General features: G+C 38.9%; 1 protein-coding gene across 1 annotated transcript; it reads left to right on the forward strand.

Annotated features, from left to right (window-relative positions):
• Positions 1-4,770: 4,770 nt before the first annotated feature.
• scd (stearoyl-CoA desaturase (delta-9-desaturase)) lies at positions 4,771-13,153 on the forward strand. The gene is given in 7 exon segments (XM_080454892.1): positions 4,771-4,894; positions 5,748-6,036; positions 7,960-8,090; positions 8,800-8,890; positions 8,893-9,004; positions 9,333-9,565; positions 11,971-13,153. Coding segments are annotated over 6 exon segments (1,029 nt in total). The 5' UTR covers positions 4,771-4,894; positions 5,748-5,774; the 3' UTR covers positions 12,171-13,153.
• The last annotated feature ends 2,951 nt before the right edge of the window (positions 13,154-16,104 follow it).

A 16,104-nucleotide genomic window follows, 5' to 3' on the forward strand; every position in this document is an offset into this window, starting at 1 on the left:
AGCTGCATTTCATGTCATGAAAGGTGCTATACAAATAAAGTTTATTATTATTATCACACAGTTGTCGTGGAGAGGGCTAAAATATCAATGGGGACTGGTGGCTTACACCAGAGATATTAGTGGGGGGCTGTGAATGTGTAATTTTTTGTTTTCATTTCATACTCATGTGAAAGTTTTGTTTTCACTACAAATTTGAAGGTAAGGGTCTATAGAATAATTTGGGTTCGAGTGTCAAGCACTCAGATAAGAAATTGGCCTCTAGGTGGTGTCGGCAGTTAACAACCCCCCACCAGCCCTAGCAAAATATGTTAACTATCAATATGGTAACTTTTGATTGGATTATCAATATGGATTCAGGATCAGGAGTAGCATTTGGTACTTCAAGCATATCACCCATAGAATCAATGTCCACAAAAATAGAAATAGTGGGGGACCGAGCATGGGTTGTTTGTTGTTTTCATTTCAAGTTGATGGGAAAGTTTTGTTACTAAATTGAAGGTAAGGGTCTATAGAACGTTTTAGTCCAGGGGCCAAGCCAGATTTTGCCACATGTCTCTAGTTTATATTTTGGTATGATAAGTCTTCCAATTTAGTAGCTTAATGACAGTTGTCACTCAAAATGGTGACAAAATGGCCGAAAGAGTGATCAATAAGGTCAACCAAAGAACACGCTTTTTGTATAGGATTGGCCGTCTAGTCAGTAAGAATACTCTGAAGATTCTTGCAGGGGCCCTCATACAAGGTTATTACGATTATGCATGCTCCTCATGGTATCACAACACCACCAAGGCCTTAAAAACAAGGCTCCAAACATCCCAAAACAAACTAGTAAGGCTACTTCTTGGCCTCAATCACAAAACCCATCTAACCCCTGCTCATTTTGCTAGGATTGGATGGCTTAGGGTTGAGGACAGAGTACAGCAACTTACAATGGGCCTGGTCTTCAAGATACACCACAACATTGGTATCCCCCTGTATTTGTCAAAATACTTCCAAAACGTTAATGAAGTCCACGATCATAACACCAGAGGCAGCTCCACGAATCATGTTCAACCCAGATTTGGCTCAACAAAGGGAATGAACTCGTTCTCATGCTATTCAACAAAAATGTGGAATGCCCTACCAAAAGGAGTAACGGAGTGTAAAACCCTACTCACTTTCAAAACTGCCCTAAAGATACACCTTCAGGAGGCTGCAAAATGGCCCCTGTCTAAGTCTTAACCTACCCCCCCAACCCCCCCTCCCCATTTTTTCTTCGCTTGTACATATTTTTCACTCTTCATACCAGTAACCTGTAAGCTGATTGTATGACGTTCTGTATAGTAGACTAGTGTGTATATTTGTCTGTCTCTCATAGGTCATCATGATTTGTGTGCATGTGGATCTCATCTTAAACAAGCTCAGTGCTTAATGAGTCTTCCAGTTTAGTAGACCTTGTATTGGGAATTTGTACTTCCATGTTATGTTGTTCTCATGTCTTACTAAATAAAGTACATCAATCAATCAAACTCTCTAAACAAACCTACCCCATATGAAACCGTGATGTAGGCTATGTGAATCATTTATATCTAGATAATACATTTTTTAAATCAACGGTCTTATAAACAGTTGACCCTAGGGTAATTTTACCAGTAGAATCCATTTCTGCTGAGGAAACTTTGGTATTGTGCATATTTAATTAGATAGTTTTAAAGCTTTCCCCACAATAACATAAAACAGAAAATACACTAGCATAGAGCTCTGAGGGACTCCGCGCAACCATATGGGGTTTAATGAATGCTGTGAAAGCTCTTATCAGTCTGTTGGTACAGACTAGAGTGACATTTGCTATTACCCGCCAGTTGTTCCCAAAAAAATGGGTTGGGACCCATTTTTGGGGCATGGAACCATTTTTATGGGTTGCGAGTAAATATCCCAGTTTAAATTTGTTTTCTGTTTTTGTTTTATTGTATTTATTTTGTAAATGTAAAACATTACCAAAAGAATTTCAGAAATAAAAGCAAATACATTTTTCTTTTTCTATCAGGCTAATACAATTCGGCCATTTGAAAATAGCCAACCTGTGACGTGATGGATGCATTGTGAGCTTGTAGATCTGTTATTTTCAAAAGATTTTTATATGCATTTGAAAACTTATGAAATGGGACATTCTGCTTAATGAGTACTTTCTACTTTTGGTACTTTGAGTACATTTTGATACCATTACTTTTGTACTTTTACTCAAGTACATTTTTAATTCCGTACTTTGACTTTACAGAGATATCTACATTGCAGTATTGATACTTTTGCTTAAAAATTTAGTACTTTTTCCACCACTGCTGGTGTGACCTGGGCGGCCTGCTGTCTGCAACAACAACCACCCATGTTCTAGTCAATATTATAAATCCACTTTAATCAACAATTTATGGGAATTAGGAATATTGATTAGGGTTACTTATGCTCAATATGTCTCTGTTCCTACTCAATAGACTCCTATATCCAGGAGGGACGAGCATTGTGATTGGTTACCTGGCTGTCAGGCAACAGGTTGATAGATGACAGCAGAATCAGTCAACAGAATAAACCGAACAATTATGAAGATGAGGAATAGCCTAAACATCATCTATAAATAGCCTATATAAAGCCTGTGGGTAGAACATAAAATGAGAGAGGTGGCCTTGTTTGTTAGGCAAAATAGAAATTTCTCAGGGATGTTAGGCCTATGTCTAATTAAGTTACAATCCAAGTAGTTTATCAATCAATCAATCAATCAATCAATCCAACTTTATTTATATAGCGCATTTCAAAGTAGCTAGGCAGGTGCCACTCAAAGCCAGAAAATATATTTTTTTAAAGGGAAATGTAAAAAGAGAGGGAGATAAAATATATATATTTTTTTAAATCACATAAAGTGGAGCTTTATGCTCATTGCATGAATATGCTTATGCCCCATTGAAAAAAATATAATAAAATTAAATGCCCAAAATAGATACTATGTAAGCCAGGTTGAAAGTGGGTTAAACAAGAATATACATCGAGTGCACTATATGGACGGATGTCTCCTCCAATCAATGCACTTCTTTGCTTGTATTGCAAGTGTTAGCAGTGATGGAAAAAGTAGCCCTACTTATCTTTTTTACTTAAGTAACAGTATCAATACTGCAATGTACTCTAGTGAAACTCCGGCATTCAAAATGTACGTGAGTAAAAGTACAAAAGTATTGCGGCATCACAATGTACTTAAAGTACTAAAAGTAAAAGTACTCATATGCAGAATGTTCCATTTCAAGTTTTCAATTGTATAAAAAATCTTTTGAAAATAGCGTCACATAGTGTGAGCTTCTAGATCGGCTATTTTCAAATGGCCGAAATGTATGGCTGAAGTGGTTAATGTATGTTTTGTAATAATTATCAAAATCTACAAAGGAACTAGTAACTTAAGTCTTTAAATAATTGTAGTGGAGTAAAAGTAGGCCTACAATATTTGCCTCTGAGATGTAGTGGAGTAGACGTAAAAGTATTGGAATTTGGAGAAACTGAAGTAAAGTACAAATACCTCAAAATTGTACTTAAGTACAGTACTTGATGAGTACATGTACTTAGTTACTTTCCACCACCACTGAGTGTTAGTGGAAACTCATAATAACACTGACTCTGCAGAGAGACCAGACCCACCAGACCAGCCCCAGCGGTGGTTGCTTGACAACCAACGGCGGGCCAATCGCAGCACGACAGGCCTGCCATCCCTCGGGGCCATGGGATGGGATGCTGGCAGCGAATGAATAAACCGGTGAACAGCAGATAAAAGGACAGCCAATGAAACGTGTCGTAAGGTGGGTATCGAGCAGGGTTGCCATGTCCGCTTATTATAAGCTACTTTGGGCTCCCCCCCTGTAAAGTTGTTAAATATTGGTATCTTGCGTTTTTTTGTTCTTGTTTCTATAGTAGCTCATTTCAGCTCATTTCAGCTCAATCAATGTTGCTTAAACAACCAGTGTTTCTCAAACATTTTCATGGCAAGGAAGGACACCCAGATTAATTAATATTTGTCCGCAAATCGGCCCCCCATCTGAAAATATTTCAACAACCCAATACATACAAAATTTGTGTTGTTATGTTTCAAAAACGTTCCAAAATTACCTATTTTTTAAGGAAAATAGCAGATCTACAAGCTCACAACGCGTCGCAACACGCTGTGAGCTTGTAGATCTGCTATTTTCAACTAGCTGTAGCCTATAGTCCCTTCTTTTGGGCATGTTTTCATAGATAGGGGGAGCTCCACTGAGCTCACTCAACCCAGATTCAGCACAAGCATGGGGTTAAATTCATTCTACTGCTAATATGCCACCAAAATGTGGAATTGATGACTGATGAATTGAGTACAAAGGACCCCAATGGAAACAAGCCATATAGTGCTTTCTTGGGTTTAAAATCCTCTTAACAGACCTTGTATTGAACTGTGCTTCCCTGTGCTTGTCTTTGCAAACTGCTAATAATGTATTCAATGAATCAATCAATCAATCAATCAATCAATCAATCAATCAATCAATCAATCAATCCCTATACCAAGAGTGTGATTCCTTACTCTCCTTCAAAACCACCATAAAAGAGCACCTGTCTGCAAATGGTAACTGGTCTGGTCCTATTAACGTCTAAGCTTAACACCAGAAATGCAAACTGTTAATAAAGTATTAAATCAATCAACAAACCCGGTTGCTTATTTCTCCTGCAATCTGGCAACGCTGCCCGCTTGTCCAATCGCTGCCAGAAGAGCCGCACTTCATTTCATTCTCACACAGACGCAACATCAGCAGCAGTCCGTTTATTTCCTCTTCTGTAAGTCGTAGTTTTGGTGGCTACATAACTTAATATCACTCATTAAAAACCCTTCAACCCTCGTCAAAGTCTACATCTGGTGAGTATAAATTAATAGGCGTGGGTTGCTGCGCGTTTCCTATATTCGATTTTTTTCCTGTAAATATAAATATTATGCTTATGCAACAGCATCATCACGTTCCATCCTGTCTGTCTCCAAGCAGTGTTGCCATGTCCGCTTATTAGATGCGACTTTGGGGCTTGTTTTTCTGTAAAGTCGCGTACAACACGTAAATTATTGGTTGTTGCGGCTATTTTTTGGGCTTGTTTCTAAAGTGTAGTTGCTTATTTAGGGCTTGTTTCATATTGTTGTTTAAACCAGTGGTTCTCAAACATTTTCATGTCAAGATTAATTTGTAGCCTATTTGTCCGCACACCCCATCTAAAAAGATGTTGTAACAGGGCCACCCCCCCCCACAGGATTTTGTGTTCGTTTATTCCACATTTCCCCTTCTTTTTTTTCTCTCCCATGATTTTATTTAAATAGCTCTGCAAGCTCACAACGCGTCGCATCGCAACGCCTTGTGAGCTTGTAGATCTGCTATTTTCAAATGGTGCTCAATGTGGCCTATAATAGTCGCTTCTTTTGGGCTTTGTTTTCATAGACCTGGATGATTATTTCTCTCGCACAATCTGGCAACACTGGTCTCCAAGCCCAGGCAAAGCAGCAGCACTGCAATTAATGCAGGACGTGCTTTTGTAACCGTATGGTCTAGACAAAGGATCTGATATAATAACAAAATATATGTCGTTTTTTTTATTTTTTATAATATATAAAAAAAATCTAATGTAAAAAATACATATATATATACATATTAAAAAATATATAAAAATATAAAAATGTATGTCGTTTTTTATTTGTTTTTTTTATTTTCTATTGATTTTTTTTGCAGACAATATTATTAGCAGCCAAACCAACCATGACAGAGGCTGAGATCTCAGATTATCCGGTGAAGCGCATCATCAGGTCCAGCATCAGCAACGGGAATAATAAGGTTGTTTCAGAGCCGACGACACAGACAGAAGATGATGCTTTTGACCACGCATACCAGGAGAAAGAAGGCCCCAAACCCCAACGCATCATGGTCTGGAAGAATGTCATCCTAATGACTTTATTGCACGTAGGAGCTGCTTATGGCGTTTCACAAGTCCCTGCAGCATCTCCCTTGACCTTGGTTTGGTGTAAGTATTGAGTAAAGTAGTGGTTCTCAACCTTTTCAGGCCACGCCACCCCCCAAAATAATCATACTTGAACTGGGGACCCCCCCACCACCACCCTGACAAGCACTTGGAATTGTAGGAGTTGAGGCATTGCATTTAATTTGACTGGGTTCCCATAGATAAATATTGTGAAAACAGCAGATCTACAAGCTCACTCACAACGCCGTGTTGTGAGCTTGTAGATCGGCAATTTTCACAATTGTTGCCTCTTTCTTATATCATTTGACGATTTGGCCAATGTTTGACCAGTTTTGATAGTTTTTATAGACGCATATCTTTAGTTCTGTGTGTGCAGATGTGGTTGAATCACGTTGAGGGGTTAAATAATATTTCGGAAGCCATAAAGTCACAGCTGTAACGTTATGTCATAATATGGCTTCAAAAGGCACCAGCCCACTTTCTCCCAGGTGGTTATAGGCTAATCGTGAAGAGTGGTTTGCCAGCATTTTGCCGCGAGGCGTAAAATGTCCATAGGACGTGGGTAACCCGACTATTATGGTCAAATCTGACACAAGTTTTTTTTCTTAGTACTGTAGACTGACAGGAAATGGGGAGAGAGACACGCAGCAAAGGTCGTCGGGAACGGGATTCGAACCCGTGACACGCTGTCAGGCTGGCATTGCAGCCTGGGGTGCCTGGACCGGCACGCTGCGGCCCAGGCCTAAATCTGACACGAGTTTGATCAGAGTCCTGGCGTGAAGACATCTGCCAGCCAATTTTGAATCCTATCATGGTGCCACCCACTGGTGGCACTATGATACTTTTACAAACTGCTCCTAGCAGGTTGACCAGATCTGCCTCAAATGTGGCCAGCAAAGCCTTTAAGACCTCTATGATGTGATATTGTGAAGGGCTTGAGTTTTCGTGGAATGGTATCGTGGTGACACGGCAAATTTGCATGCTCATTGTACTGTAATGTGGATATCCGCAACATCAAAACAACACGCCTGCTAATTACAGCTTGTTATAGGTATTATTGTGCACTTCACGACACTGAAACGGGAACTTGGCTGTTCCTATTTAAGCTTCCAGTTGTTGTTTTACCAATGACTGGTGATTTCTGATATTCTTATTTAGCTGCTGCTCAGAGGTATCTTTGTCTATTTCTGCCCTTTCAGGTGTCATGTCTGATTATACAGGGTTTTGTTCTCCATGTATAAAACATGACTTTTTTTTTAAGTAGAATTCACATCCACCTACAGTACGTGTGGTTCTTAGGACACGGCAGTCTGCTCCTTTGTGCAGAATCCCAAGAGTGTGAGGGTTTGGAATCATGTAAAGTCACGCCGGCTGCCACATGTCCCAACGTGCGCGAAGGTCCGAGGGCTCGATCACCACAGCTTTCAGCTAGAATTCAACCTTAGAATGGCTGTATCCATGGTTATACCCATGTGTCCTAGGACCGAGCACCGACATTATCACAGTTTAACCCAAAACTATAGTATATAGTATATATATACCTTTAAAACCGGGAAATGTCATTTTCCATGTTGCTATGTAAATGTATTTTGAATTAAAAAATTACGATTTTCAGAAAGCCTAGAAGGCATTTTTAAAATCGGCCTCAGATCTAAATGGGTTAATGCCACAAGATGCCCCCCCTTAACGCATGTAATTACTCAATTACATTAGACAACTCATTTGTGAATAGTCTGGAGTAATTGATACTACTTCCCTTTTCACTGATCGCTGGTTGAAAAGCATCGCTCCAATTAGTTCCTTGTACACCCAGATGTCGACTTTAGTCATGTGTTGACGCCCACGAATTCATTTTTGCACAGTGAGTCATCCAAGTACAATAAACGATTCATGACATGGGGTGTGAATGTGCGAGAAAGTTATTATAGTGTTGTTTGATGACGAACTCCTTTGTTTCTCCCGCAGCTGTGTTTTGCTTTTTGGTAAGTGCTTTAGGAGTGACGGCAGGAGCTCATCGACTGTGGAGCCACAGATCTTATAAGGCCTCAGTGCCCCTAAGAATCTTCCTTGCTGCTGCTAACTCCATGGCCTTCCAGGTAACTGCAGAGCGTTAAAGGGATGTTTCACTTTCAAACATGTTTGGGGTCGTTTTAACGTCTTCTCAGGCTTTTGTGAGCACCCCAGACAGTTTTTAAGTTGCTTGATTCAGTATTTAGATATTTGATATTCATTTTTATCGGACCCGCCCCCTTCCTATACAAAGTACAAACCCATTGTTACTTCAAACTCCATTTTAACCATGATTGATTCATCAAAAACACTCGTCCTTGGTTCTGGTGACACATAGTGCCCTCCTAATATGTTATTTTTTTTGGGGTAAATTCCTTTTTTTCATTTCCCCAGAAAATTATATAAAATCAATGAAAAAAGTAATTGAAAAAACACAAATATCAGTCACCAGAACCAAGGACGGGTGTTTTCGATGAATTTATCATGGTTAAAATGGAGTTTGAAGTTTCAATGGGTTTATATAGGAAGGGGGCGTGTCTGATAAAATGAATATCAAATATCTAAATACTGAATCAAGCAACTTAAAAACGGTCCGGGGTGCCCACAAAAGCCAGAGTAGACGTTTAAATGACCCCAAACATGTTAAAAGGGAAATATCCCTTTAAGGTCACAGACAGTCATAACATGCACACACGCACAGTTGGAAGTAACAGCATAATGGCAGTTATCATAACAGTGTAAGTACCATCTTGACTACACAGTGTATGTAATCTTTGTCTTTGCATCAACCCACAGAATGATATCTTTGAATGGGCTCGAGACCACAGGGTTCACCACAAATATTCAGAGACCGATGCTGACCCTCACAACGCCACCCGGGGCTTCTTTATGCCCACATTGGCTGGTTGCTGGTGCGCAAGCACCCCGACGTCATTGAAAAAGGAAAAAAGTTGGAGCTCAGCGACCTAAAGGCTGACAAAGTTGTGATGTTTCAAAGGAGGTAAGTGCATTTAAATCCGTCAAGTGGAAGTATTTAAGTCTAAACGGCTTCAATCTGTTTTTAGCATTCCTTCTCTTTTTGTAGCGTTGTTGATTTAACCTGTTTTGTATTAGAAAAAGTAAAGGGTTAAGAAAATGGGAAGGAGCCCATTGGTAGATTGACATAGAAGAATACCAGTGTAAAGTGCATGCCAATCACTTACATCAGAGCTTAAATACAGGCACATTATATATACACTGTCAGTCCTGAGGGAATTAAACTAAATCAAATTCCACTTAGGAAAATAATAAGTGCATGGGTTTGAACTCCATCCGTTTCCCCTCTATAGGTATTACAAGCTGTCTGTGTTGCTCCTTTGCTTTGGCCTCCCCATGTTCGTGCCTTGGTACCTGTGGGGAGAGACACTATGGGTGGCGTACTTCGTCCCAGCTCTGCTGAGGTACACCTTGGTTCTGAACGCCACCTGGCTGGTCAACAGCGCCGCTCACCTGTGGGGGAACAGACCCTATGACGGAAACATCAACCCCAGGGAGAACAAGTTTGTCGCGTTCAGCGCCATAGGTATGAACATTCACCACTCACGCCCTAGTTCATTCTTAAGCCATCGAGACCGGGAAAGCATCATTTGTGTCATTTTAAGATTTCTTTGGCTATTCAAAAATAGCAGATCTACAAGCTCATAGCGCGGCACCGAGTGCCGCGCTATACAATGCTGTATAATATACATATATATTTTTAAAGCGAACATTTGTAAAATATTTAGTTCCAGGGAAGCAAAGACCCCCAGAAGCAAAGATTTGAGTTACAAATGTCCGCAAAAAAAAAAAGAAAAAAAGCAGATCTACAAGCTCATAGCGCGGATGAGCTTGTATATCTGCTATTTTTGAATAGCCAAAGAAATCTAAAATGACAGAGATGCGTTCCCGGATTGAATGGGTTAAAATAGCCGAAAATGGCTGATCTACAAGCTCACAACTGAGCTTGTAGGTCTGCTAGGTCAGCTGTTTTCTCTCTCTGTGAAAGCTTATGAACAATTTCTAAAAGTGTTGAAATGTTTCATCCATAACGACATGCCCGAAATAGAGACACCAGGTTGAAAGTGGTTAAGTTACAGTCTATAGTATAGAGACAATCAAAGAATGATTACATTAAGGCCCCTTTTGTTCTTACAGTATGTCATGAATGATTAAGGCAAAACAACAGAATATTAGATTGGAGGCAAACATGAATCACCTCAGAATGGTAGTAAAGTTATTTGGTTGTAGGTTAGGTACTCGCCATCTTAACATGTCATCTGGCTGTGTTGTTGGGTTCCAAAATTAAAGAAGTAAATGGCTCCATCTTGAGAAATTATCACATATAAACTCACGTCACCAGGCTTTCCACAGTATTTGTGGAAAGCCTGGTTTATGTTCCAAATCAAACCAGTCTGATGCGGTCTAGAGCCCGCCTACTAGCCTGCAATTTGCACACAGACATAAAGGCACATAACGTTTCCGTATCTGCTCTAGACCCAGACCGGATCTGTAATCTACAAAGCGAATTGAGCCAAGTGTAACCGCCTAACAGCTGCCACTGCTGGTCAAAATAAATTGAAGACAACTAATGGTTAAATATAAAAGATATAAAACAAAAGGATTGGACATGAGGCGGTGCTTGTGTTTCTAGCGCACACTTCAAATCAGGTAAGGTTTACATAAAAGTATTGTATGTTGTAGGTATGGAATGGATATAAGGTTTGTTATGCCTATTCATCAGAAGTTGATTGGGGAATATAAAGGAATATAGTAGGTGTTTTCTCTCAGAACTCAGCCAAGTAGCGCATGATGTGTGTCAGGTGTGTGTTCAAGAAGGTACAGTAACAAGATAGGTGGGCACCAAAGAAGAGTGGGCACCTCAGTGTTAAATTGGCTATTTTTTCCAAAATGTAAAAAATATATATATTTAGTTTTTAAGCAAATTAAAGTATACATGATTAGAACAAGCTTAAATATTCGACAATTAAGGTCCAATATTTCTACAATTGCTACAAATTGCTACACAACCTGTATATCCAGTCATTTTGGGGCATAAACAAGAAGTTGAAGGGTACATGTTGTACATGTGTACTTTACATTACTAAGACCAAGTAACATTAACATTTTGGACAAAATTGCCAATTTTACATCGAGGTGCCCAGATGTCCCTAGTGCCCACCCATCCTGTATCCGTGTTGGTATCCATGTAATTGATTGTCTAACATGTTCAGCTAATGTTTTGCCTCCACTTAGGCTGCGGCCGCTGAAAATGGAAGTGTTGTCGTAAAAAAACAACATTCATTATGCTTGAATAACGATTAAAGCTTCAGAGCCACCTTAAATCATTGTTCCAGTATGCCCCATATACAGGGCATAGCAGTGGCGGCCATTTTGTGGTGCCACAGATAGAAACCCCATTCATTTCCCCCATAAAGATTTCCGAAAAATATTTATATAAATCATTTTAATCTGGAACCAAGCCATTCAGGCTCCCGGTGAATCATGACCATAAAACATTTGATTCTGTGTAAAAAGAAAAATTTGAATATTTAATTATATTATATACTATATTTAATAAATACCCCTTTTTTGCAGTTTTCAAATACTTTTTGACATAGAATCAAATGTTCAATGGTCATGATTCACCAGGAGCCTGGATGGCTTGGTTCCAAATCATTTATGTAAATATTTTCGGAAATCTCTATGGGAAAAGAAATGCTATGCCCTAATTGCCCTATTAGCTTTAAGGTTGCATGCATAATCTCAATCACGTTTGCATAACTCTCAAATATTTTCCAGATAATATAATAGTAATATACATGTAATTTTACTTATTATGTAATTTACATAAGTTGAGTGATGTGTTGATGTGACTATTGATGTGATTATTTGTTAATCAGACAAAATAGCTGCATGCATGCTGACTGCTCTTTACTCTTGTCTCCTAAGGTGAGGGATTCCACAACTATCACCACACGTTTCCCTTTGACTACGCGACGAGTGAGTTTGGCGCAAAGATCAACCTTACCACGATTTTCATCGACGCCATGTGCCGCCTGGGCCTGGCCAGCGACCGCAAGAGAGTATCCCGTGAAGTAGTCCACGCTAGGTTACAGCGCACAGGAGATGGGAGCTACAGAAGTGGCTAAGAAGTTATTTTCTGAAATGTGGGTCAGCTTCAAGACAAACAAGCTAAATGAGGAAACCAACAAAGTAAAATAGTGTCAATTTTGGAGGAGCTCTTTTCTTTTGTGTAGCTACAACCATTCCCTCAACTCTCCATTGACAGCTGTACAATCTCTTGTATCTTAAAGATAAATGTCATGAGTCTTGAACTCATTTCTCCTGTTTTTGGTGGTGTGTAGCTGCAACAAAAGACATTCTTGCCAAAGCTCCTAGCGTAGCCATCGCTCTTATAGTTAAGACAGCTGATTTTGTTGCAGTGATACAAATCGTTGCAGAGGCAATCAGTCAGAAATGTCTTTGGACTTAGTGTCTAGGACTGAAATAGCATCATTTCAACAGTCAACTACATCCTCAAAACCATTTTTGGCACTGTGGTGTCCATAGTTTTCATGCAGTGTGTTTTCTGGATCTAAGCAAATTAATATTACTCAGTCAATACTCTATACTATATTTACAATGAATAGAGCGCTGAAATATAGAATACCAGTGTGTCATTCCATTGGGTATGATGCTTATTTGGATACTATGGCCTTTGTTATTACCGTTTACAGCAAACATTTTACAGCGATTTCAATTAACCCTACTTAGCAACTTGCCCTCAGTTTAGTTTTCTTCAATGAGAGAAAAAGACAAAAAAAATCATATTCAAGGGAAATAACAGTATGAATTACTTACTGTTGTAATGTCCTGTTGAACAATGCTTATTATTTACATGAAAAGAGCTCAAATTGAGGGAACCCAGACCTAAATGCGTTTTACTGAGAACCCTTACAAGAAAACAAGTGAAGAGCATGTTTCCAAATGAGCTTTTATAACTAAAAAGACAAAAGCTTTTATTACTTCCTTTATAAATTCTCATCCATAGAGTAACGAAACAAAAATTGGCCAATTATTCTAAACCACATGAACCCTAGTGTTCCCTATTTTTGCCGAAGAGATTTGGGGTGTGTGTGTGTGTGGGGGTGGGGGGGGGGGGGGGGGAGGGTTTAAGTGGTTTAAAGATAGACATTAGCCATTGACTACATACAGTACATAACCTCATGTTGGTATAACATTTTGACTCTCATGAGATTATTCAGTAGCATTATCTCAGGACAATTTTAGGGACCCATTTTCACAAACTTAAATTGAAACTGCCATTCATTGTTAACTTTTAAATGTTGAATATCTCTCAAACAAGATCTTTTTTGCCTTTAACCTATCCTTGTTATTTCTAAATGAACACGCCATTGTACCCAGAAATGTGCCAAGTGACATTTTTCTTTTGACCGCCATGCATATGGGCCATCTTATTGCACATGTGTAGCTCGATGTTGCTTTTTTCCGCTCGACATACATAGCACAGTGGAAGTTCTTTTAAATGTGGTAGTATCAGTCGCTTTTGCTGTTCTTGAGATCTGTCCTCCCTGTCCTCTTGTTCCTGAAAGACAGCGCGGGGAGACGGCCAGAGCAAACAGCAGAATCTTGAGGGTTAGGGGTTGGGATCCTTTAGGATTTTAACGATTTCGGTTCCTTAATGATTCCCTTTAACGATTCCTATGTATTCCTATACAGTATATACCTCACTGGTTCTTAAAGTGAGGTACAGGGACCCTCTGGGTTACTTGAGGGGCTTCCAAATGGACCCTTAAAGGTCTGTAACTCTTGAGTGTACAAATGGAATGGACCTTCATGGGTCCATTTGGTTCCATTTGTACACTCTCAGAGTTATGGTGGTCCTTGAAATTTAAACGTTTGAGAACCACTGGTATTGTAATTGCATAGCAGACGTGAAGTCCACATAACCAGCTCTGACAGTGTGATGGAAAACGGTTCCAAATGTGATGGAACCGATTCCGGTTCCTCAATGTTGGATCCGGTTCCTCCGATTCCTCCAGGTTCCGGATCCCAACCCTACTTGGGGGGGGGGCATTGTTGGTCAATATTAGCAACCGTTCATGCAACAGTTCTGGGTGTTACAAAAAAACATGCCTTGCATGGTCGTAGGTGTCGTGTTATACCGTTTTCTCGTCATTCTAATGGCAAAACTTCTGCACTGCATCTATTTTTGTAATGTACTGTGAAGTAGCATAGCTTTTTGTTGATAATCAGAACTGTTGCTGTAACTGTTTTGTGAGAAATGGTATAGTTTCCCTTTGATGATGTTCTACAGAGTTGATTGTCACAAAAATAATTTGAGGAGCATTGCATCAAAAAGTCCTGGTTTCGTGCTGGCATGCACATTTACTTATTCATTTATTTCTATCCTCTGGCTCTCTAGAGATGCAAATTGTTTAATTTGTCTGGTACAGTAGGTTTTCTACTTTTCAGATTTGGCGGACAATCTACAAAAAAAAAGCATTTCAATTGAATACAGCATCCATTTATTTTGGCCAAAAAGTTAGGAGCCTACCTAATGCCTTATGACTTCTCCATTTCCTGATCTTGAGTCACATCCTATTCCAAAAAGGTACAAATACCATTCAGCTAATCTGACTTGAAGTTCAGGTTTACAACCCTTGTTCACCGCGTGGAATATTGTGTTGTTTTATACATGCATGAGTATTTTAAGATAGACCTGTGGTTCTCGACATGGGGTCCAGTGTTCCCTGAGGGGGGTCCAAATGGACCCTTACAGGTCTGTAACTCTCAGACTTATGGGGGTCTTTGAAATACATTTTAAAAAGTTTGAGAACCACTGCGATAGACCAAAGAGGTGAACTGTGGGATTGGCTAACATTACTTAATACAAAACTTAATGCAAATGGGAACTATACAGGTCTATCCTGTTTTAATGGAAAAAGGGAAAAAGAAAACGAAAAGCAAGTGCAAACCTTACACGTGGTGCAAATGTTTAATCAATTATTTATCCAGACACATTTTAAACTTGTGAAAAGTGACCCTGATGGATGTGCCAACTAGTTTTAAGACATGGCATCTCAACATGAAACACCAGGCATAACAGTGCTTTCATATAGGCCTAACAATTGTGGAGGAATATTGGAGCATTTTAGAACTCACCAAGCATAGAAGTTTATACCACAAGCAATGCAAAGAACGTCTGCTGTTCAGAGCTTCAAAAAATTCTTTACTCTTCATTATTAGGGGAACAAATGGTTGTTAAAGTCTTCTGAATGATATGTAAAATATGAAATATATTCTGAAATACAATTCAGAGGTATTTTCAATAAACTTGTAATTGCATTGACGGCTGCTGTTTGTTTATTTATTTTATGCGCACTAACTATTTCCTCAGAAAATAACTTTCCTTTCCATCCTTCACTGTCAAACCTGGCAAATTAACAGTTTATTTCTGTCCTTGGTCTTCCTCTCCCTCACTGCCAACTTGTCAAATATTATATAATTATATTATTATTATAATATAATATCATTATATTATTAATATCAATTAATGATATAACACTAAAAAAAGCCTGTTGTGACTACTACTAAGTATTAGTTCAAGCATGGAAATGAATTATGAATTAAAGGTGCTGATTTGTAAGTAATGTTTTTAAAAATATATATAAAATAAGTGTTAATAGGCTATTAAAATAAGTGATATATTCTTGTAGCAGTCATTGCTGGAGTGTTTGTTCAGTAACGGGTCTTCCTGTCTCTCCATCTCTTTAGTAAACAGAAAATTACCTTTTTAGTTTGGGATATCAACTTCAAAATCAGGAGAGAGAAGTCATACAGTATACAGGATAAACAAGTGAATTTGGAAGTGATGATACAAAGAAATGAGCAGCCAAAATTGGATGGTTGGATGAAATTGGTAGAATTTTTTTTTTCTGTTTAAAGAGCTGAGAGACCCATGTTACTGGACAGACACTTTATAGCAATGATTAGATGATCTTTTTTCTTTTTGGCCAAAAAATATTATGGGTGATTAAAACCACTATATCAAGAAAGATT

This window comes from Gymnoscopelus braueri (genome assembly GCF_963280865.1).
Source record: "Gymnoscopelus braueri genome assembly, chromosome: 17".
In the NCBI taxonomy this organism is placed as follows: Eukaryota; Metazoa; Chordata; class Actinopteri; order Myctophiformes; family Myctophidae; genus Gymnoscopelus; species Gymnoscopelus braueri.